The 21,921-nt window shown below is 38.4% G+C and overlaps 1 protein-coding gene across 4 annotated transcripts in view; it reads right to left on the bottom strand.

The window, feature by feature from the left end:
- Window positions 1-5,648: 5,648 nt before the first annotated feature.
- Window positions 5,649-21,921, bottom strand: part of ptprga (protein tyrosine phosphatase receptor type Ga) — a 281,085-nt gene continuing 264,812 nt past the window's right edge. For all 4 annotated transcript variants that reach the window (XM_039656230.2, XM_089125112.1, XM_039656229.2 and 1 more), the window contains 14 exons: window positions 21,390-21,486; window positions 19,820-19,902; window positions 19,585-19,719; window positions 19,360-19,494; window positions 15,226-15,398; window positions 15,010-15,145; window positions 14,784-14,930; window positions 13,389-13,482; window positions 13,069-13,145; window positions 12,593-12,721; window positions 11,171-11,317; window positions 10,540-10,682; window positions 8,093-8,228; window positions 5,649-8,016 (listed from right to left, as the gene is read on the bottom strand). In XM_039656230.2, the coding sequence (XP_039512164.2) occupies window positions 7,870-8,016; window positions 8,093-8,228; window positions 10,540-10,682; window positions 11,171-11,317; window positions 12,593-12,721; window positions 13,069-13,145; window positions 13,389-13,482; window positions 14,784-14,930; window positions 15,010-15,145; window positions 15,226-15,398; window positions 19,360-19,494; window positions 19,585-19,719; window positions 19,820-19,902; window positions 21,390-21,486 (1,779 nt within the window). In that variant the 3' untranslated portion in view covers window positions 5,649-7,869. The remainder of the gene's footprint in view (window positions 8,017-8,092; window positions 8,229-10,539; window positions 10,683-11,170; window positions 11,318-12,592; window positions 12,722-13,068; window positions 13,146-13,388; window positions 13,483-14,783; window positions 14,931-15,009; window positions 15,146-15,225; window positions 15,399-19,359; window positions 19,495-19,584; window positions 19,720-19,819; window positions 19,903-21,389; window positions 21,487-21,921) is intronic.

Consider the following 21,921-nt stretch of genomic DNA (forward strand, 5'->3'; position numbering starts at 1 on the left):
ATCTATTTTTTTAAAACACAATTTTTTTTAAATTTTACGAATTCAGATGCAGCTTCTGTGCCTACGGAGGCGTATTACGGAGGCGTATTGCATTCACTTGAAGAAAAAAAAAATCTACTCTGTTTTTCTGAATTAACGAGTTAATTTTTCATGGAATTGTTTTTTTTTTTGCTCTGTTTTTTACAGAGGCGTATTGCATTCACTTGAAGAAAAAAAATCTACTCTGTTTTTCTGAATTAATGAGTTAATTTTTCATGAGAAAAAAAATCTACTCTGTTTTTCTGAATTAACGAGTTAATTTTTCATGAGAAAAAAAATTGCTCTGTTTTTCTGAATTAACAAGTTAATTTTTCATGAGAAAAAAATTTTTTTGCTCTGTTTTTCTGAATGAATGAGTTAATTTTTCATGAGAAAAAAAGTTTTTGCTCTGTTTTTCTGAATTAACGGGTTAATTTTTCATGAGAAAAAAAATTGCTCTGTTTTTCTGAATTAACAAGTTCATTTTTCATGAGAAAAAAAAGTTTTTGCTCTGTTTTTCTGAATTAATGAGTTAATTTTTCATGAGAAAAAAAATCTACTCTGTTTTTCTGAATTAACGAGTTCATTTTTCATGAGAAAAAGAATTGCTCGGTTTTTCTGAATTAACAAGTTAATTTTTCATGAGAAAAAAATTTTTTGCTCTGTTTTTCTGAATGAATGAGTTAATTTTTCATGAGAAAAAAAGTTTTTGCTCTGTTTTTCTGAATTAACGGGTTAATTTTTCATGAGAAAAAAAATTGCTCTGTTTTTCTGAATTAACAAGTTAATTTTTCATGAGAAAAAAAGTTTTTGCTCTGTTTTTCTGAATTAATTAGTTAATTTTTCATGAGAAAAAAAAGTTTTTGCTCTGTTTTTCTGAATTAATGAGTTAATTTTTCATGAGAAAAAAAATCTACTCTGTTTTTCTGAATTAACGAGTTCATTTTTCATGAGAAAAAGAATTGCTCGGTTTTTCTGAATTAACAAGTTAATTTTTCATGAGAAAAATTTTTTTTGCTCTGTTTTTCTGAATGAATGAGTTAATTTTTCATGAGAAAAAAAGTTTTTGCTCTGTTTTTCTGAATTAACGGGTTAATTTTTCATGAGAAAAAAAATTGCTCTGTTTTTCTGAATTAACAAGTTAATTTTTCATGAGAAAAAAAGTTTTTGCTCTGTTTTTCTGAATTAATGAGTTAATTTTTCATGAGAAAAAAAATTTACTCTGTTTTTCTGAATTAACGAGTTAATTTTTCATGAGAAAATGTATTTTTGCTGTTTTTCTGAATTAACTCATTAATTCAGAAAAACAGAGCAAAAAAAAAAATTCCATGAAAAATTAACTCATTAATTCAGAAAAACAGAGTAGATTTTTTTTCTTCAAGTGAATGCAATACACCTCCGTATGTGCCATCTCTGCAATACACATATTAATTTTCCTGTAAGTGATTTCATTTGATTTGGAAACAGTTCATCGCATCTTATTATGCTAATTGTATTTATTTATTATGAGACAGTTCTCATGCAGTACATTTCGATCTTTCAGATGAATTTGAGGAGTTCTGATCTTGGTCTTGACTCGGCCTTAGTCTCGTCTTGGTCTCAACCCCTCCAACACACACTGGTCTTGGTCTCAACCCCTCAAAGTCTTGGTCTCGTCTTGGTCTCAACACACACTGGTCTTGGTCTCAACGCCTCAAAGTCTTGGTTTTGTCTTGGTCTCAACCCGTCAAAGTCTTGATCCTCAAAGTCTTGTTTTGGTCTCAACACACACTGGTCTTGGTCTCAACGCCTCAAAGTCTTGATCTCGTCTTGGTCTCAACCCCTCAAAGTCTTGGTCTCGTCTTGGTCTCAACCCCTCAAAGTCTTGGTCTCGTCTTGGTCTCAACACACACTGGTCTTGGTCTCAACGCCTCAAAGTCTTGGTCTCGTCTTGGTCTCAACCCCTCAAAGTCTTGGTCTCGTCTTGGTCTCAACACACACTGGTCTTGGTCTCAACGCCTCAAAGTCTTGGTCTCGTCTTGGTCTCAACCCGTCAAAGTCTTGATCTTGCCCTGGTCTCCTCAAAGTCTTGGTCTCAACCCCTCAAAGTCTTGGTCTCGTCTTGGTCTCAACCCCTCAAAGTCTTGGTCTCGTCTTGGTCTCAACCCCTCAAAGTCTTGGTCTCGTCTTGGTCTCAACCCCTTAAAGTCTTGGTCTCGTCTTGGTCTCAACCCCCCAAAGTCTTGGTCTTGCCTTGGTCTCAACCCCTCAAAATCGTGGTTTCGTCTTGGTCTCAACCCCTCAAAGTCTTGGTCTCGTCTTGGTCTCAACACACACTGGTCTTGGTCTCAACGCCTCAAAGTCTTGATCTCGTCTTGGTCTCAACCCCTCAAAGTCTTGGTCTCGTCTTGGTCTCTCAACCCCTCAAAGTCTTGGTCTCGTCTTGGTCTCAACACACACTGGTCTTGGTCTCAACGCCTCAAAGTCTTGGTCTTGCCTTGGTCTCAACCCCTCAAAATCGTGGTTTCGTCTTGGTCTCAACCCCTCAAAGTCTTGGTCTCGTCTTGGTCTCAACACACACTGGTCTTGGTCTCAACGCCTCAAATTCTTGATCTCGTCTTGGTCTCTCAACCCCTCAAAGTCTTGGTCTCGTCTTGGTCTCAACACACACTGGTCTTGGTCTCAACGCCTCAAAGTCTTGGTCTCGTCTTGGTCTCGTCTTGGTCTCAACCCGTCAAAGTCTTGATCTTGCCCTGGTCTCCTCAAAGTCTTGGTCTCAACCCCTCAAAGTCTTGGTCTCATCTCGGTCTCAACCCCTCAAAGTCTTGGTCTCATCTCGGTCTCAACCCCTCAAAGTCTTGGTCTCGTCTTGGTCTCAACCCCTTAAAGTCTTGGTCTTGCCTTGGTCTCAACCCCTCAAAATCTCAACCCGTCAAAGTCTTGATCTTGCCCTGGTCTCCTCAAAGTCTTGGTCTCAACCCCTCAAAGTCTTGGTCTCGTCTTGGTCTCAACCCCTCAAAGTCTTGGTCTCGTCTTGGTCTCAACCCCTCAAAGTCTTGGTCTCGTCTTGGTCTCAACCCCTTAAAGTCTTGGTCTCGTCTTGGTCTCAACCCCCCAAAGTCTTGGTCTTGCCTTGGTCTCAACCCCTCAAAATCGTGGTTTCGTCTTGGTCTCAACCCCTCAAAGTCTTGGTCTCGTCTTGGTCTCAACACACACTGGTCTTGGTCTCAACGCCTCAAAGTCTTGATCTCGTCTTGGTCTCAACCCCTCAAAGTCTTGGTCTCGTCTTGGTCTCTCAACCCCTCAAAGTCTTGGTCTCGTCTTGGTCTCAACACACACTGGTCTTGGTCTCAACGCCTCAAAGTCTTGGTCTTGCCTTGGTCTCAACCCCTCAAAATCGTGGTTTCGTCTTGGTCTCAACCCCTCAAAGTCTTGGTCTCGTCTTGGTCTCAACACACACTGGTCTTGGTCTCAACGCCTCAAAGTCTTGATCTCGTCTTGGTCTCTCAACCCCTCAAAGTCTTGGTCTTGCCTTGGTCTCAACCCCTCAAAATCGTGGTTTCGTCTTGGTCTCAACCCCTCAAAGTCTTGGTCTCGTCTTGGTCTCAACACACACTGGTCTTGGTCTCAACGCCTCAAATTCTTGATCTCGTCTTGGTCTCTCAACCCCTCAAAGTCTTGGTCTCGTCTTGGTCTCAACACACACTGGTCTTGGTCTCAACGCCTCAAAGTCTTGGTCTCGTCTTGGTCTCGTCTTGGTCTCAACCCGTCAAAGTCTTGATCTTGCCCTGGTCTCCTCAAAGTCTTGGTCTCAACCCCTCAAAGTCTTGGTCTCATCTCGGTCTCAACCCCTCAAAGTCTTGGTCTCATCTCGGTCTCAACCCCTCAAAGTCTTGGTCTCGTCTTGGTCTCAACCCCTTAAAGTCTTGGTCTTGCCTTGGTCTCAACCCCTCAAAATCGTGGTTTCGTCTTGGTCTCAACCCCTCAAAGTCTTGGTCTCGTCTTGGTCTCAACACACACTGGTCTTGGTCTCAACGCCTCAAATTCTTGATCTCGTCTTGGTCTCTCAACCCCTCAAAGTCTTGGTCTCGTCTTGGTCTCAACACACACTGGTCTTGGTCTCAACGCCTCAAAGTCTTGGTCTCGTCTTGGTCTCGTCTTGGTCTCAACCCGTCAAAGTCTTGATCTTGCCCTGGTCTCCTCAAAGTCTTGGTCTCAACCCCTCAAAGTCTTGGTCTCATCTCGGTCTCAACCCCTCAAAGTCTTGGTCTCATCTCGGTCTCAACCCCTCAAAGTCTTGGTCTCGTCTTGGTCTCAACCCCTTAAAGTCTTGGTCTTGCCTTGGTCTCAACCCCTCAAAATCTCAACCCGTCAAAGTCTTGATCTTGCCCTGGTCTCCTCAAAGTCTTGGTCTCAACCCCTCAAAGTCTTGGTCTCGTCTTGGTCTCAACCCCTCAAAGTCTTGGTCTCGTCTTGGTCTCAACCCCTCAAAGTCTTGGTCTCGTCTTGGTCTCAACCCCTTAAAGTCTTGGTCTCGTCTTGGTCTCAACCCCCCAAAGTCTTGGTCTTGCCTTGGTCTCAACCCCTCAAAATCGTGGTTTCGTCTTGGTCTCAACCCCTCAAAGTCTTGGTCTCGTCTTGGTCTCAACACACACTGGTCTTGGTCTCAACGCCTCAAAGTCTTGATCTCGTCTTGGTCTCAACCCCTCAAAGTCTTGGTCTCGTCTTGGTCTCTCAACCCCTCAAAGTCTTGGTCTCGTCTTGGTCTCAACACACACTGGTCTTGGTCTCAACGCCTCAAAGTCTTGGTCTTGCCTTGGTCTCAACCCCTCAAAATCGTGGTTTCGTCTTGGTCTCAACCCCTCAAAGTCTTGGTCTCGTCTTGGTCTCAACACACACTGGTCTTGGTCTCAACGCCTCAAAGTCTTGATCTCGTCTTGGTCTCTCAACCCCTCAAAGTCTTGGTCTTGCCTTGGTCTCAACCCCTCAAAATCGTGGTTTCGTCTTGGTCTCAACCCCTCAAAGTCTTGGTCTCGTCTTGGTCTCAACACACACTGGTCTTGGTCTCAACGCCTCAAATTCTTGATCTCGTCTTGGTCTCTCAACCCCTCAAAGTCTTGGTCTCGTCTTGGTCTCAACACACACTGGTCTTGGTCTCAACGCCTCAAAGTCTTGGTCTCGTCTTGGTCTCGTCTTGGTCTCAACCCGTCAAAGTCTTGATCTTGCCCTGGTCTCCTCAAAGTCTTGGTCTCAACCCCTCAAAGTCTTGGTCTCATCTCGGTCTCAACCCCTCAAAGTCTTGGTCTCATCTCGGTCTCAACCCCTCAAAGTCTTGGTCTCGTCTTGGTCTCAACCCCTTAAAGTCTTGGTCTTGCCTTGGTCTCAACCCCTCAAAATCTCAACCCGTCAAAGTCTTGATCTTGCCCTGGTCTTCTCAAAGTCTTGGTCTCGTCTTGGTCTCAACACACACTGGTTTTGGTCTCAACCCCTCAAAGTCTTGATCTTGCCCTGGTCTCCTCAAAGTCTTGGTCTCGTCGTGGTCTCAACACACACTGGTCTTTGACTTGATCTCGGTCTCTAGACTACAACACTATTGTAAAGAAGCAATCAAATATAAATATCAGGCAGCATAGACTCACACTCACCCCACACAATGTACAACATGGAGATTTACTTAAAGTACATCAAAACTCATATTTTATTTTATGTATAGCAATACAATTTACATATTAAATAACACTATAATAGAATGCTTTGATATAGCTTTCAACAAAAGAAAAATAGAGAGAAAAAAAAAAACCCAAGAGAAAAATTTCCTTTGTGTGTTATTCCAGATTAGAAAAAGAGGATATGATGGTGACACCCACCTGCTTTGTATGGGGGAATTATTCTTACAAGAGCTATACTATTGCACTTCTGGACTATCAAACAGATTTTATTTCGATTCAAACGGGGGGAAACAAAGAAACCCCACAATCACTGCCTTAGTTTATGAGTGTTGTGAGTGTGTTTGGAATATGATGTCAGCCACCTTGGGGACATTTTGTGTTAACCATCAATATGAGAACTAAACACAAAACTAAAAACAAGTTGATTTATATGAAAATATAAAGTTTGCGACTATATGCCAGGATACAAAGCTTTCAGAGAGCGAAGGGTTAATGAAGCAACAAAAGATATGTACATGATAATGTAAATACAACCCACAAATAATGCTAGGGGAACAAAGGGGACACCACAGGGCATAAAGGTCAGAACAGATGTAGAAATGCAGCTTGTCACCTCCAATGACCTCACGTGATATCAGTCAGAATATTACCCCAAATGTTGGAGAGATGCGACTTCATTTTCCGGCCTTCTTCTTAGGAGAAACAAGACATTAACAGAATAAACAGCTTCAATGTTGCTCTTCTCCATCTGAACAGCATAACCATTTCAATCTTTCAAAAGACAAACAAAAAAAGAAATCCGTAATAGTATACATTCTCATTCACTTGCAACATAAAAAAAAAACAAACAAAAATAAAGGTGACCAGAGAAACAAACATTTTTAGTGGAACAAAACGAAAGAAAAACACAATCAAAACATAAAACATTATTTTGCCTGTGGAATCATCCTTTTCCCAAAAACATTCTTTTTAAAACTGCGTTACCCAACAATAAAAATAAAAACGTTCCCACGTGTTTCGTGAATGAAAGTTTAGTCTTTGGTAAAAATTAATGAATCACGGGTCCCCTGTTTCTAACGTTACTTTAGCAAGGCCTTTGTGCTGCATCCTGCATGAGGGAACCGTTTACGATATTACGGTAACCGTATTTCCTAGCGTATCTTTGATACTGTAAGAAGTCTGTTTAGTGAAGAAATGTGATATGAGTCTACTAGTAAAACCAGTCAATACCAAACACACACATACACACACCTGCCGAGGTGAAATGAGACTGTACAGAAGGCATCGAGAGACTTGTATACATTATTCTCAAAGTGATGGGACGGCTTGTGAAAAAAAAGGACAAAGTAGAGCAGTATAAAATTACAAAATGAAGTGGGCCAATAACAGAATGAACTCGTCCATAGGTAACGCGTCACATGATATCATTACCTGTCCGCTTGCACTCAAGTGACACAAGTAGCAGCTTGCAGCATAAAGCAATGGTGAAATCAAACCAGCAGGGGGTGCTAGAGAAGTCATGAGCGCCGGCCGGGGGTCCGACGGTTAACATTTACAAAAGCACAAGTTATCATGATATACCATATATTCATATATATTAAAAGCAGAATATGAATCATACAAAAGTTCACAGTAGCTGTTTTAATACCACCTTTTCCAAAGTAAATATGGGTTTAACTAGAAGCATAATGAATAGATCTACTATTTGGGGTGCGGAAGCAAGCAAACAAACAAACAAACCAAAACGAACGGTCCATATGGCCTTTCATGGGTGAATCTGACGGTTTGCGGTGAGTCTTCGCAAGTTGGATGTGGGGTTAATCTCTTTTTCCAGCTTCTGAGGTGTGCGTGGAAAAGCGTTTTCATCATCGTGGAATGTCAAAAACAAGAGCGTGACAGCGAGAGCTCGAGAGAGACTGTGGGGTAGGCAGTAACACTGATAGTTTCATAGTGCAAACTAGACAGAACTGTGTTTCATTTCGTTTTGTTTGTCGTGAACTCAAAAAACGTCGGTGCAAATGTTCAGTAGGATAACATTAAGACATAAAATGGCGAAAAAATAAATATCAAAAACTTTTTATCAGTGTAAAAAAGTAATCAGGTTATTCTTTTAACCAAGAGTTCTGGCAAAAAAGGCCTCAGAAAAAGTCTGTCTTAGTCCTTGAAGTTTTACAAAGTGAGATTAAGCGCCTCTCCGCGGGCTTCAGACGAGGGACTCCATGCTCTCCGCCGGGTCCGACTCGTCAGACGTGGCCATGCTGCCGTTTCTGTCCAGGGACATGGGGCTGGAGCCGTTCTCTTTCGTGCTGATCAGGCTGAGCATAGCTTTGTAAAGGTACTGGTACTGTTCCTGAAAAACACAAAACATGACTATAGAGTGGGGCGTAGTTTTGGAGAATACATAGTATAAATATATAAACACGTACGATGTCGGTGAAGACCCCTGGTCTCATGAGGTTGATCATCTTGGCCACCTGATAGACGCCCACCGCTCCTTCACTCTCCAGCTGCTGCGACAGTGTGGTGAGGGCACATAACATCCCAGCAGACACTGCACCAAACCTGTCCACACACAAACACACATACATACATCATCATATAGTGTTGTGCAACCCAAGTCACCTCTTAGGGTGTACTACTCACAAAACATGAGGAAAAGCGCTTTGGCTAATAGACTGTCTAATTATGCAGCACAGCGACTTTCACTTGAACATGATTACGGAGGAGTCTCACGGTGATGGAGGAATTGCAGCTTTACTCTCGAACTATGATTCAGTTCATCAATTAGGTGAAAACAGACCAGTTATAAACCTAAATTTACTCAAATTGAAAAGTGTACAATCCAAGTAGTAATTGAAGGTGTTTGCTGTCGTAATGATAACAGTAGTGAACACATCGCACCACCCGAGGCCGCAGTAGAGCCAGACCGATATTATCGGCCGATATTAGGCATTTTCCAAACTATCGCTATCGGCAGTTATAATGGCCGATAAATGAATATTTCAAAAAAAAAAATGGACGAAACACGCTTGAACCATGTCATGAGTGTTGGAGTTGTATAGTTTGTCCACCAGAGGGCACTCTACACCGTCCCTGTTGGCAACACGATACATACATTGCTTGAATAACAGTTAAAAGATCATCCACATCAGTTCTCTTAACTCAAATAAGCATGACAACATTTGTGACTAATCATCTCCAGTTTAAAAAAATAAATAAATAAATAAAATATCGGCCGATATATCGGATTTTAAAACCCAAAAATATTTGTATCGGTATCGGCCTTCAAAATCCTTTATCGGTCGGGCTCTAGTACGCAGCAATCACACTAGGAAAATAAACCAGACTTTTGGGGTCAAACATCCTCCTTATGCCTTACAATGTTTCATATGCCAAGTTATGAAAAATATTAAACAAGAAATAAAGTGTAGGGCATTCAAAGTGTTTCATTGAGGACTGACTGGAACATGACCTGTTGTGTCTATATGACAAGAAATTAAAGGATGAGGCTAGAAATGTGCGATTGGTGATGTCAGACGGGGTTTTTTAGTTTTATTTATATACTACCATTTATTAATATTTAAATTAGCTTTTATTTTAATACGTTTAGCTTTCATTCAATCCATTTTAGTTTGTTTAGTAATTTTGTTACATGCATTTGTCAATTGTATAATTATTTAAAAACATTTTATATAGGTTTAATTTATTTTAATTTCAGTTTTAAATTTTAGAGCTTTTACTTAAACTTATTTATTTCAGTTAGTAACCGAAGCAACATTTCTAATTTTCGTCTTTTGTCTTTTAAGCTTTTCAAGTTTTTAATCAATTATATATATATAAAATCATGCACAATATGACCTAGAATGTGCATGAGGACATTTTTGTTATAAATTTAAGACCTTTATGTTCTTATGATACTGTTATACATATATAGTGTAGTATATATATTCCTTTAAATTAAAAATAAAATAAAAAATAAATAAATTCAACCAATCATCTAAATAAGTAAATAAAATAATATAAATAAATAAATAAATATAACCATATGTACATAAGACATAATTTATTCCAAAGTTCTTGTTTTAATATTATAGATTCTTTATCATAGATCACAGTACAGGCCACTTCCTGTCTCATTTCATCTAATGTTCTTGCTTCTCTGAGATTAGTGCAACGTCTCCCCCCATAAACACTATATTTAACTCTATGGGAATGGAATCCATTACTGTTTCTATTGCTTGACACACTAAGGTGCTGTGATCCAATTAGCTCTAACGAGTATTCCCTCATTTCAACAGACATCACTTTGCAACAATGGCCCCTTCATGTTCATTCCTTAAGTTAATGTGGTGAGCTCGCCTCATCTGATAAACATGGCGGACTAATTGAGCTTTTCAGAATGTGTAATGTTACTATGGTATCAGCCCTAAGAGCTTTCCAAAAGATGGCAGTCTTAATTAGCATTGCATTCATTAGCGGTGAAGATATGCTAGCCTGTGAAGTGCTCCTCCTTCTGTCTCTCCTGTGGAGTTATTCCTGCGCTCACGTCGAGATACTCCTGTGGTCTCGAGCGGAAGGCCTTTCGTCTGCACTCGGTGAGAATCGAGACTCTGCCTCCATCAGATTTGTAGGAGCTGAACATGAAGGATGGCCAAAAAAACTGCCAATGTTTGAGAATTTATAAGGCTGAATTTGCTCAGCGATGTTGAGTGCACACATACTGTATGAAGCAAGTCACAAAACATGAAACTTTTTTTGGAGTATGTTCAATTTATGACATAGTATCCATAGAATCCATCCCTCCAGCCCCTAAAGCCTCAGTTATCAGGCTTACACAGGTTTTGTACATTTGGATTAAAAGAGCGTCACTTACTCATCATGCACTATAGTGGGTCCATCTCTGGTCATGGCCTCCTCCTTGATGACGTTGATGAGCTCAAAGGTGCTGCTAATGGGAGCGTCAGGGTTTGGCCACTTTGGGCACTGAAAATGACGAACTTCTAAAACATAATCATCCTAAAGAGAGAAAGGAAGATGTTTAAAAAACAAAAAAAAGTACCACCGTTTCCACAACTGTTTTCAACATGGATAATAATAATAATAATAAATGTTTCTGAAGCTTTGCCATCACAGAAATAAATTACATTCTTAAATATATTAAAAATGAAACCATTACTGTATGCACTGTATTTTTGATTCAATAATGCAGTCTTGTTGGCCATAATAGGTATTAAGATGAGTTTTGGTTGATCAGATCACAAGTGGACGATGTTAAATACAGCTGTAAACGGGCTCTACAACCATTTAAGCATCTTAACACCAGCTGTAAACAGGGCCCTTCCGTCAGAAACCCGGCACAAAACACTCAAAGGTAGTGCATATTAATAATTATTTAAAATCAACTATAGTTCAATATAATATTATATTATATACAGTAGCATAATATTAGATGAAATACATGCAATTGCTATTGATCTATTCTATAGTTTCGTCCAAACACAGACCTGAGTGGCCTCCAGGATGAAGTCATGAATGATGATCTGCTCTTCATTGGAGAGACAGAGTCTGTCTTTACTGATAAGCGTGACTGTAAACGCCTCGCAGTTCATGGCTTCCTCTCGACTCGGCCAATACACGAACTCGTCCTCCGCCTGCGGGAGCAAACGCCAACACTGAGCAATCACACACTCTTACTAGAGCCAATCCAGTTCTGTCCCCAGGACATTAAAACTGCATGAAAATTAACTCCAAAACACATTTTATTATTAAGCAAAATGTCATGCACATTAAGCTATCTACACATTTAAAATATTTAATTAAAAACATTAATAAAAATGACACAGAACACTAAAAAATAGCATTTTCTGCATCTCTATGAAATATGATTAAAATCCTTCAGAAATCTGATTTTTCTTGCATTGTTGTGTGACTTTATATCCAAACTGCTTTAAAAAAAACATTTGATCTAATATTTGAGATAAAATACACATTTTAGTTTTCACTCAGTCCTGTTACACTATTACATCCCCCCGTCTGAAAAACGTGGAATATTTCACGAGACACATTTCCAACAGGAAGTTGCATCATCTGGATCTCCTGAAGGCAATGGGACGACTATAAGTCATTTCTGTATGTTTGAATGAGAAGGTCAATCTGAACATACAGTCCTGTTACTTAAACTTTTTCTTAGATTTAATTGTTTTATTTTTTAAATATGAACTTTTGGTAAGGCACTAGAAATGGCTCAGTGTCCTCACGCTATTAGCATCAATGCTATGTGGCCATATGCCATATATTTGATAACGCTTTGCTTAAAAACTCAATCCTGTTACTTTCAGTCCTGTTACTATTTTTTTTTTCTTTTGCTAAAAAAATTAATTTAAACCACTATTTTTATCAGTTTTGTTTGGCCCATAATTTATACAATTATGTAATGAATTAATTCTAAAAACAATTATAAGCTTGAGGCTTTGGCCGTCTCTAAAATGAAAAAAAAATGCCTTTGTTTTTTTTAAATTAAAATACACCTTGCTTTAATAGTGGTTTTATTGGCACAAATATCAATTTTTTGAACATATAACCAACAATGTCTTTAAAATAAACACTTTCTTGTGGGGAAAACAAAGGAATTAATCGACATGCTTCTAAACTTGCTTTTTAAATGATTTTCGGTAACAGGATCGAGAAAACATGTGTCCATATTCTGCTTAAACCTTGTAAAAAAATAAATAAAGTTGCCTGAGATTGACCAATACACATTTTGAATAGTTAAATATGTGTAGTATTAGATTCAATGTTGACAAAGATCAAAAATAAAGTTGACAAATGTCACCCATTCGGTGGAATGGCCCACAACCAGTTCCCATAATTCCCTGCTCATGAGGAGCACAGTCTCTAAGATTAGCGTGAAGCTCCTGAATACCCACCAGGCCCTGGTTGTCTGGTAACATGACGATGATTTGAGCGTTGTGGTCCCAGATCATCCTCCAGAAGTCTTTAGTGGTGTGAGGCAAGGGATGCTGGGTAATGATGAACTCGTTGCTCCGGTAGTAGCCCTAGTAGTAGTAAGAAAACGTTCAAAAAACAAAAGGACCAATCAATTTTGGCTGTCAGGCAGTAAACAACGTTTACTTTCAGTCACTTAAATAAACTCTCAGGGCTTAGGATATCACAAAGTAGTGGTTAAAATGCTTAACTACAGTGTGAAGTTTGCGTTTGACTCCCTAATGTCTGTTTTTTCATTCTTAAAGCCATGTATAAACCCTTTTATATATAACATTTGAAAAAAAAAGTGCACAAACATTACTTCAAATGTTCATTCTTCCAATGGTGAAGCAGATCTGTTTTTCCCAGAACACCGAGTGCTAATCCAGTGCAGGTTAGTGTTTAACTGTGCACTCACCATTATATAAGACGCATTGATGTAATCAGTGCCTTTCATTCCAGGCAGCGGTGCGAGACCAACACGTGCTCTTTCCGCTGAGGGGGACAAAAACAGCCAATCAGGACGCAGAATAAGAGCAGGTGATCTCATTAGCTCAAACAGGTCTGAAATATGTGCTGCAGTTTCGATACTAGGATATGAGTGGAGATAGTTATCATAAAGGGCCGGGGTATGAGAAACAGAATAAAAAAGAAAAGGAAATGGCCACAGTACACAATAAACAATAAATCAATCGGATGTGCATCAGATGCTTTAATTGTCTAACATACGTTACTCACAGGGGACAACAGAAGAGTTGCGGTTCTTCTCTTTGTTGCAGTCTTTCTGAGCACTGAAGCACTCCACAAATCTTGCATTGCATTGAGTCACCAACTGTACACAAGAGGAAAAATTACAACAAATACATCACATGACCCTTAGAATTCAACAGGAATATGTGCAGTTGCAGTTTATGAACCACAGGGCTCAATAGACCAAACAAAACGAGGAACAAACACAAAACGAATAAAAAACAAACAGTTGAACTCTTTTACTTTTAACAAAACATAAGATTTAGGAAAAAATAGGGCCATCAAACAATTAATCGTGATTAATCGCAATCAAAATAAAAGTTTGTGTTTACATAATATATGTGGGTGCACTGTGTGTAATTATTTTGTATATATATATATAAATAAACACACATGCATGTATATTTAAGAAAAAAAATATTTATATATAAAATATTAGGGCTGTGCAAAAATTAATTGCGATTAATTGCATTCAAAATAAAAGTCTGTGTTTACATAATATATTTGTGTGTTCTGTATATAATTATTTTGTATAAATAAATACACACACATGCATGTATACATTTAAGAAAATGTGTTATTCATATATAAAATATTTATATAATATAGATTATGTATTTATATATATATATATATATATATATATATATATATACAGAATTTAAGCGCAAATAATTCTTAAATATATACATGCATGCATAGGTATTTATATACAAAATAATTATATACTGCACACACAAATATATTATGTAAACACAGACTTTTATTTTGGATGCGATTAATCGCAATTCATTTTTGCACAGCGCTATAAAATTTTTAAATTTATATATAATATAAATTATATATAAATCTATATACATGAAAATATTTCTTAAATATATACAAGCATGTGTGTGTATTTATATATATAAAATAATTATACACATTGCACCCACATATATTGTGTAAACACAAACTTTTATTTTGGATGCGATTAATCGTTTGACAACCCTAATTAAAAGACAAAACAAACTCAGATTCATGACATTAAAGTATTGCAATTTCAATCTTAGGAACTCAACCGGACGGAAATACGGCCGCGGTCACAGCCGACCCAAGAAAACATGGTGAGGATTTATATTCAGGGTTGAACCAAACAGAACCATAAAACGTCAGAACTTCAAGGCTCAATAAAACATTTTATAAACTCATGAAATATCACAGATTTTACCCACACAGAAGCTGTCAGACCCGGGCTGTAAGTCACAGTGTGCAAACCAGTATTAGCTGATAAAACTGAACCAATTTCATTCAAAATTCTTCTGTTTTGATATGCTAAAAACATCCGTTCTGCAGTCAGCTTGGATGGAAATGCCTTTGCATGAGGAGAGAGATGGTCCGCACCTTGAACTGCTTCTCCAGCCGTGTTTTGGCCCCTGGCCCCGGCGTCAGGATGCTGTTCACGTAACTGTGCAGCTGACTGCAGGGCACCTCTGTCTCCTTACCCAGAATGGCTTCCATCAAGGCATCGTGGATGAAAATATACTGCTCCTAAACACACACACACAGCAGAGAGCCTGAGAGACGTGCTGGACGACACACACGGGACGGATGTGGACTGGTGACGCACCTCCGTTTGGACCAGGTAGTTTCTCTGAGTTCGTATGTGTTTGAGGAAGCCCAGCACGTTGACTGAGCCTTTATCCTTCAGCTGCTGTAGCATGCTGTCAATCACGATGTAAGTTCCCGTCCGGCCCACTCCAGCGCTGATGCGGAAAACACATCAATGACATGAAAAACCGCTCCGTTTAGCCATTAAATGAGCCAGTGGAAGTGTGTGTGTTACCTGCAGTGTACAAGCATGGGGCCCATCTCTGGGGTCTGAGCGGCAGAGGACCTCCTGACGAAGGTGAGCACAGGTAAGGTGTACTCGGGGACGCCCATGTCCGGCCACTGGGTGTAGTGATACTGCAGAACGCTCCTTTCACTCTGACGGCCCTTGGCGTTTCCCTTCTGACCCTGAACACATGACCACACCACTCTTAGGGCCAATCCCAATTCTACCCCTTACCCCTTCACTTTCCCCTTCCCCTCCGTTTTGCGCGTGCACGTGAAGGGGTAGGGCTGTCCCAATTCTCTTTTGGTTGGAGGGGGAGGGCTAGGGGGAAGGGCCAGATAGCCCTTCAAACGAAGATTTTTCGGGAGCACACTTCAAACGAAGGGGTATGAGAAGTGTCACTGCTAACCCAGGCTGGCTGCCCAAGCGACAAAGGAGACCCATACATTTAAGTATTTGTGGCTTTAATAAGTATTGTAACGACAAATAATGATTTGCTTTATGGTACATTCAATATTCTGTTCATATTTACGGTCAGTTTCTTCACAGAAACGTTTGTAAAAAAATCGCTAAAATTACTGTAGTTTGCTAACGATAGTCCTGCAACATATTTTCGTCGTCTCCGTTGTTTCCTGCGAACTTCACAAGATAAATGCAAGAAAATAGCTGTAACCCACGCGACTGAGATAACTGCACCTGTCGACGGCATCTTGGACGTTGTGATAAACATCAGCGCATCTCCTTTGACGTAGGCGCTAGCGACGACTTATAATGACGTTTAACGGAGGCGTAGTGGTGTCCCATTTCTTAGGGGAATATTTTCACCCCTACGCATTGCCACTCTGTTTCAAGGGTCAAGGGGAAGGCGAAGGGGTAGGGCTAGAGGAAAGTGAAGGGGTAAGGGGTAGAATTGGGATTGGCCCTTAGAAGAACAACACAGACGTCTGCGGTTTTTAAAATAAAACAAATCGAGACACAAAAATCCCCACAAAACTAAACCACTCCAAAAACAAAAACAAAACTAAAAATAAAAAAAATCACCCCAAAACAAAACCACTCCAAAAATAAATAAATAAATAAAAATCCCCCAAAACAAAACCACCCCCAAAATAAATTAAAAAACAAAAAACAAAAAAAAAAAAACCCAAAACTAAACCACTCCAAAATAAATAAATAAATAATAAAAAAATCCACCTAAAACAAAACCACTCCAAAAATAAATAAATAAATAAAAATCCCCCCTAAAACAAAACCACTCCAAAAAAAAAAAAAAAAAAAAAAAAATTCGACCAAAACAAAACCACTACAAAAATAAATAAATAAAAATCCCCACAAAACAAAACTACTCCATAAATAAATAAATAAACAAATAAATAAATAAAAATCCCCCCAAAACAAAACCACTCCAAAAATAAATAAATAAATAAATAAAAATCCCCCCAAAACAAAACCATTAAAAAAAAGAATTAAATAAATAAAAATAAAAAAATCCCCCAAAACAGAACCACTCCAAAAATAAATAAATAAATAAATAACAATCCCCACACAACAAAACTACTCCATAAATAAATAAATAAACAAATAAATAAATAAAAATCCCCCAAAACAGAACCACTCCAAAAATAAATAAATAAATAAAAATCCCCACAAAACAAAACCACTCCATAAATAAATAAATAAATAACAATCCCCACACAACAAAACTACTCCATAAATAAATAAATAAACAAATAAATAAATAAAAATCCCCACAAAACAAAACCACTCCATAAATAAATAAATAAAAAATCCCCCCAAAACAAAACTACTCCAAAAATAAATATATAAATAAATAAAAAAATCCCCCCAAAACAAAACCATTAAAAAAACCCAAAACAAAACCACTCCAAAAATAAATAAATAAATAAATAAAAATCCCCTCAAACCAAAACCACTCCAAAATTCAATAAATAAATAAATAAATAAATAAAAATCCCCTAAAAGCAAAAACAAAAAACAAAGCAAAACAATAAACAAAGTAAAACCGACCCATTTATTAACATAACTAACTAGTGAGAATCACCCTCAAGTCAGTTTTTTTTACTACATTTTTGAGGATATTTTTAGAAACTTGGCCCTGGCAAGTAGTGTAAAAAGGATGCTTTTGCGCAATTGTATCTGACAGTCATTAAACCCAAAACCCCTGATTAATAACCCTCATCTTCAAATAACCCTTCCTCTCAGTCAGTCAGTCAGTCAGTCAGCTGCTGTAAAGCTGCTGGCCAAAGTGTAAACAAGTATCCATAAAACCACAAATAAACAATGCACTAGCACTAGGGCCGCGTATGACCATACGCAGCAGTAAATAAGAGGGTTTTAAGCAACAATTTAAAATCAATGTATGAAGGTGCAGTCTTTATGTAAGATGGCAGATTGTTCCAAAGCTGAAAAAGCACAATCTCCTTTTCATTTCAGACGTGTCAGCTGTAGACTACAGGTTGACCTGAGATTGCTAAAAACATAATGGTGGGCTGAAAGGAGATCAGAGATGTACTTCAAACTTGCCGCACTACGATTGCACAGCTTTTGTAAAACCATACATCACCATGCATGCACTTTTCCTTGTGGCATTAAAAAGATGGCAGCTAACCTCAAATCTAACAGCTGCTATAAAAAACAGCCTTATTTCTTATCCGTGATGGGGCTCTGCGTATTATGAAGGAGATTTACAGAGAGAGCGGATCACTCTCTCCGACCTCGCATACATGAGTGTATTATGAGTGCCTTCTCCAGTTTGATGAGGTGATTTTAAAACGGATGCTTATAAAACCATAATAGACAAAGATTGTTGTTAGGAGTTAAATGGTATTGTGTAACGGCAGCAAGGAAGGCATTGAGGAGAAGAGGAACTAATGCAGGATATTTAACAAACAAAGCAAATAGGAACCAAAGAACACAAAGGGCAGGAACACCACAAACAGCCAAAACACTGCGGCTTACATACAGACTCAGGTCAGAACAATGACGGACTAATATGGGGAACCCAGAAGAACTAGATATCAAACACTAAACACATACAAGAAGAAACTAGTGATACCACACATCATACCATCTCAAGCTAAATGTATTTTAGGACCCCTCATGAAGGAAAAACTAATCAATACAGGGAACCGGTTCAACAGTTTAATTTAACACACATTTAACAAACAAGTCATGTGGTCAAATTATAAGGTGCTTCATAGAGTCCAAATCACAATAACAAGGGTTTCAATGTTGAAATGTAGAGTATATCATATTTAAATGTAGAGTATATAATGTTTATATGTAATGTAATGTTTATATATAATATAGGGTATAATGTGTAATGTAGTATATAATGTTTAAATGTTGGGTTTATAATGTTTAAATGAAGAGTAGAATGTGTAATGTAGGGTATATAATGTTTAAATGTTGGGTTTATAATGTTTATATGTAATGTAATGTATATATAATATATGGTATAATTTGTAATGTAGTATATAATGTTTAAATGTTGGGTTTATAATGTTGGGTATATAATGTTTATATGTACTGTAATGTTTATATATAATGTAGGGTATATAGGCGATGTTTTTCATAAACACTTTTTGTTATACCGGTTGAAAGTCACACAGTCTAATTGCAACCGATAATGGAAGTGGTCTAAATATATTAAGAAATACATATACATGTATCTTCAGTGGAAGTCTCAGGACCAAAAATGTTCTTCTAATGATTGCACTGAGTTAAAAAATAAATCCATAAAACTAATTGACGTATACTGTGTTCGACTGAACTGGGCCTGCCACAGCATATTACTGTCCTACTGTTAGTTTCACTGCTGCTATTGCTCTCATCCTTTGAAAGTCACTTTGGATAAAAGCGTCTGCTAAATGACTATTGTATGTGAATGTATTTCTATTTTATGTTCATCAAATTGAGTATTTGCTATTAGAACAAGGAGAGGTTGGAAATACATGGGTATAAAGTAAAAAAAACAAATACTGGCTTTTTGTTCATGCGTTTCAGAAATTGTCTATATTAGTGTTTTTTTAACACATACGTAGTAAATAAAAGCACCTGTTTTATTGAATGACCATTTTAACGATCAGTGTGTGTTTTGGTGTGAGAATGAGAAAAGTTTACCTTCTTTACTTTGGTGTTTCTGATGCTGAAGATGCGGAGTGTGTAGCACGCCATGACTTTGGTTGTCTTCAGCGTCACCACGATATTCCCGTACTCCTCGCTGTTCTCCGTCGGCCAGTACTGGTCGCATTTCCTCTGTGAGACGCACACGACAGGGACACGTGGTTTACAGAGGCCATACGAAACGAGCCATTGGGAAACTGTGATGGCTGTCACATGACTCACTCTGCCTTTCTCCACCAGGTTGGTGATCATGACGATGACGCCGGTGTTCTGTTCCCACACCATCCTCCAGAAGTCCTCAAACGTGGACTTGAGCGGACCCTGAGCGGCGACGTAGGCCTTGGGTTTGTTGTAGCCCTGAAGAGGAGACAGATGCAGGAACACACACACACACACACACACGGTCAGCTGATTACTCGGACTACTCGAAGCCCTCACGTCTGCAGACAGCACTCACGTCCACGTAGTTGGCATTGATGTAGTCGCTGTGTTTGGAGTCTTTGCCCGCCAGAGGCCGGAGCTTCACTCGACTGTGGTCGTCTGGAGGAAGAGCGAGAGATGGACGGTGAGGGACACGTCCGACACCACAACATGCAAACAAAACTCTGGAAACATTATGACTAAATATTGCCTCCGATGGAGCACAAAATGCTCACTTGAAACCTTGTCAAAATATGGAAGATAACCAGATCATCATCATTAAGTTTAAGTTTGATCAATTTTTACATTTATTTGATCAAAAGCACAGTAAAAAACAATCATATTTTGAAATGTTATTACAATTTAAAGGAGTCGTTCACTTTTTAAAAAGCTTTTGCTGATAATTTACTCGCCCCCGTGTCATCCAAGATGTCCATGTCTTTCTTTCTTCAGTGGAAAAGAAATGAAGGTTTTTGATGAAAACATTCAAGGATTTTCTCCATATAATGGACTTCAATGGGGTCCAAACGGTCCAAGGTCCAAAAGACAGTTTCAGTGCAAACTGTTCAAAGGGCTTTAAACGATTCCAGACGATGAATAAGGGTCTTATCAAGCGAAACGATCGGTTATTTCAAACCTTATCCCAAAAATGTAACTTTTCTAAGGACAACTGCTAGCCTTGCTCTATTCTGTGAGGCACGTTTGTAACGTCACATAATACGTAATTACATTCAAAAGGTCACGGGCGACGTAGCCAGAAGTACAGAGTCAGTGTTTACAAGTTGAACGCATAGGTTGAACGTGCAAACTAACTCAAACGCCATTTACAAAAAAAGGAATTAAAAGGTAAAACAACGACGTCGGACGATTTTGATTCTGTACTTCTGGCTACGTCTCCCGTGACCTTTTGAACGTATAGAGCAAGGCTAGCATTTGTCCTTAGAAAAGTTACATTTTTGGGATAAGTTTTGAAATGGCCGCTCGTTTCGCTTGATAAGACCCTTATTCATCGTCTGGAATCGTTTAAAGCCCTTTGAACAGTTTGCACTGAAACTGCTTTTTGGACCTTGAACCGTTTGGTCCCCATTGAAGTCCATTATAAGGAGAAATATCCTGGAATGTTTTCATCAAAAACCTTAATTTCTTTTCCACTGAAGAAAGAAAGACATGGACATCTTGGATGACACGGGGGTGAGTAAATTATCAGCTAAAGTGTTTTTAAAAGTGGAACTACTCCTTTAAAATGACTGTTTTCTATTTTGAAATGTATTTAAAATGTATTGTTCAGCATCTTTACTCCAGTAGTGTCACATGATCCTTCAGAAATCATTTTAAATCATTCTGATTTGCTGATCAAGACACATTTATGATTATTGTCGATGTTGATAAGAGTTGTGCTGCTTCATATTTCTGTGGAAACCATGACAGACTTTTCTCAGGATTCTTTGATGAACTGAAAGCTCCAGAGAACAACAGGGATTTGATACAGAAATCTTTTGTAACATTATAAATGTCTTGACTGTGATTTTATATCAGATGAATGCATCGCTGCTATAATAACATTTGTAATGAAACACAGAGAGAGACAGAGGCGGACAGAGACTCACAGGCGATGATGTTGATGTATCTGTTCTTGTGCTTGTTGTCCGGATGATTGGAGTGTTCTGATGTGATCTTCATATCCGCCGTGCAGCGCTGCACTTCCTACACACACACACGTCTCATTTTCAGTTTTTCATCATACAAAACTCTTTTTCATACACATAACACTCACAGAGCAGGAAAGAAAGAAATGTAATTTCCCCAAAACTCAAACTCAAACCGAGTTCCTCAAGAACACACAGATGTAGAAGCAGAGATCCACCGCTGAAGTTTACATTTACATTCATTCTTTCTTTATTATTTGTCTCAAACAATCAACATAGATACAGTACACAACAACAAAACAATAATTAAAACCACAAAGTAAAACACAACCACCAAAAAATAAATATGTATATATTAGGGCTGTGCAAAAATTAATTGCGATTAATCGCATCCAAAATAAAAGTCTGTTTACATAATATATTTGTGTGTGCTGTATATAATTATTTTGTATATATAAATACACACACACATGCATGTATATATTTAAGAAAA

Source organism: Pimephales promelas, chromosome 21 (assembly GCF_988280905.1).
Source record: "Pimephales promelas chromosome 21, fPimPro1.hap1.1, whole genome shotgun sequence".
In the NCBI taxonomy this organism is placed as follows: Eukaryota; Metazoa; Chordata; class Actinopteri; order Cypriniformes; family Leuciscidae; genus Pimephales; species Pimephales promelas.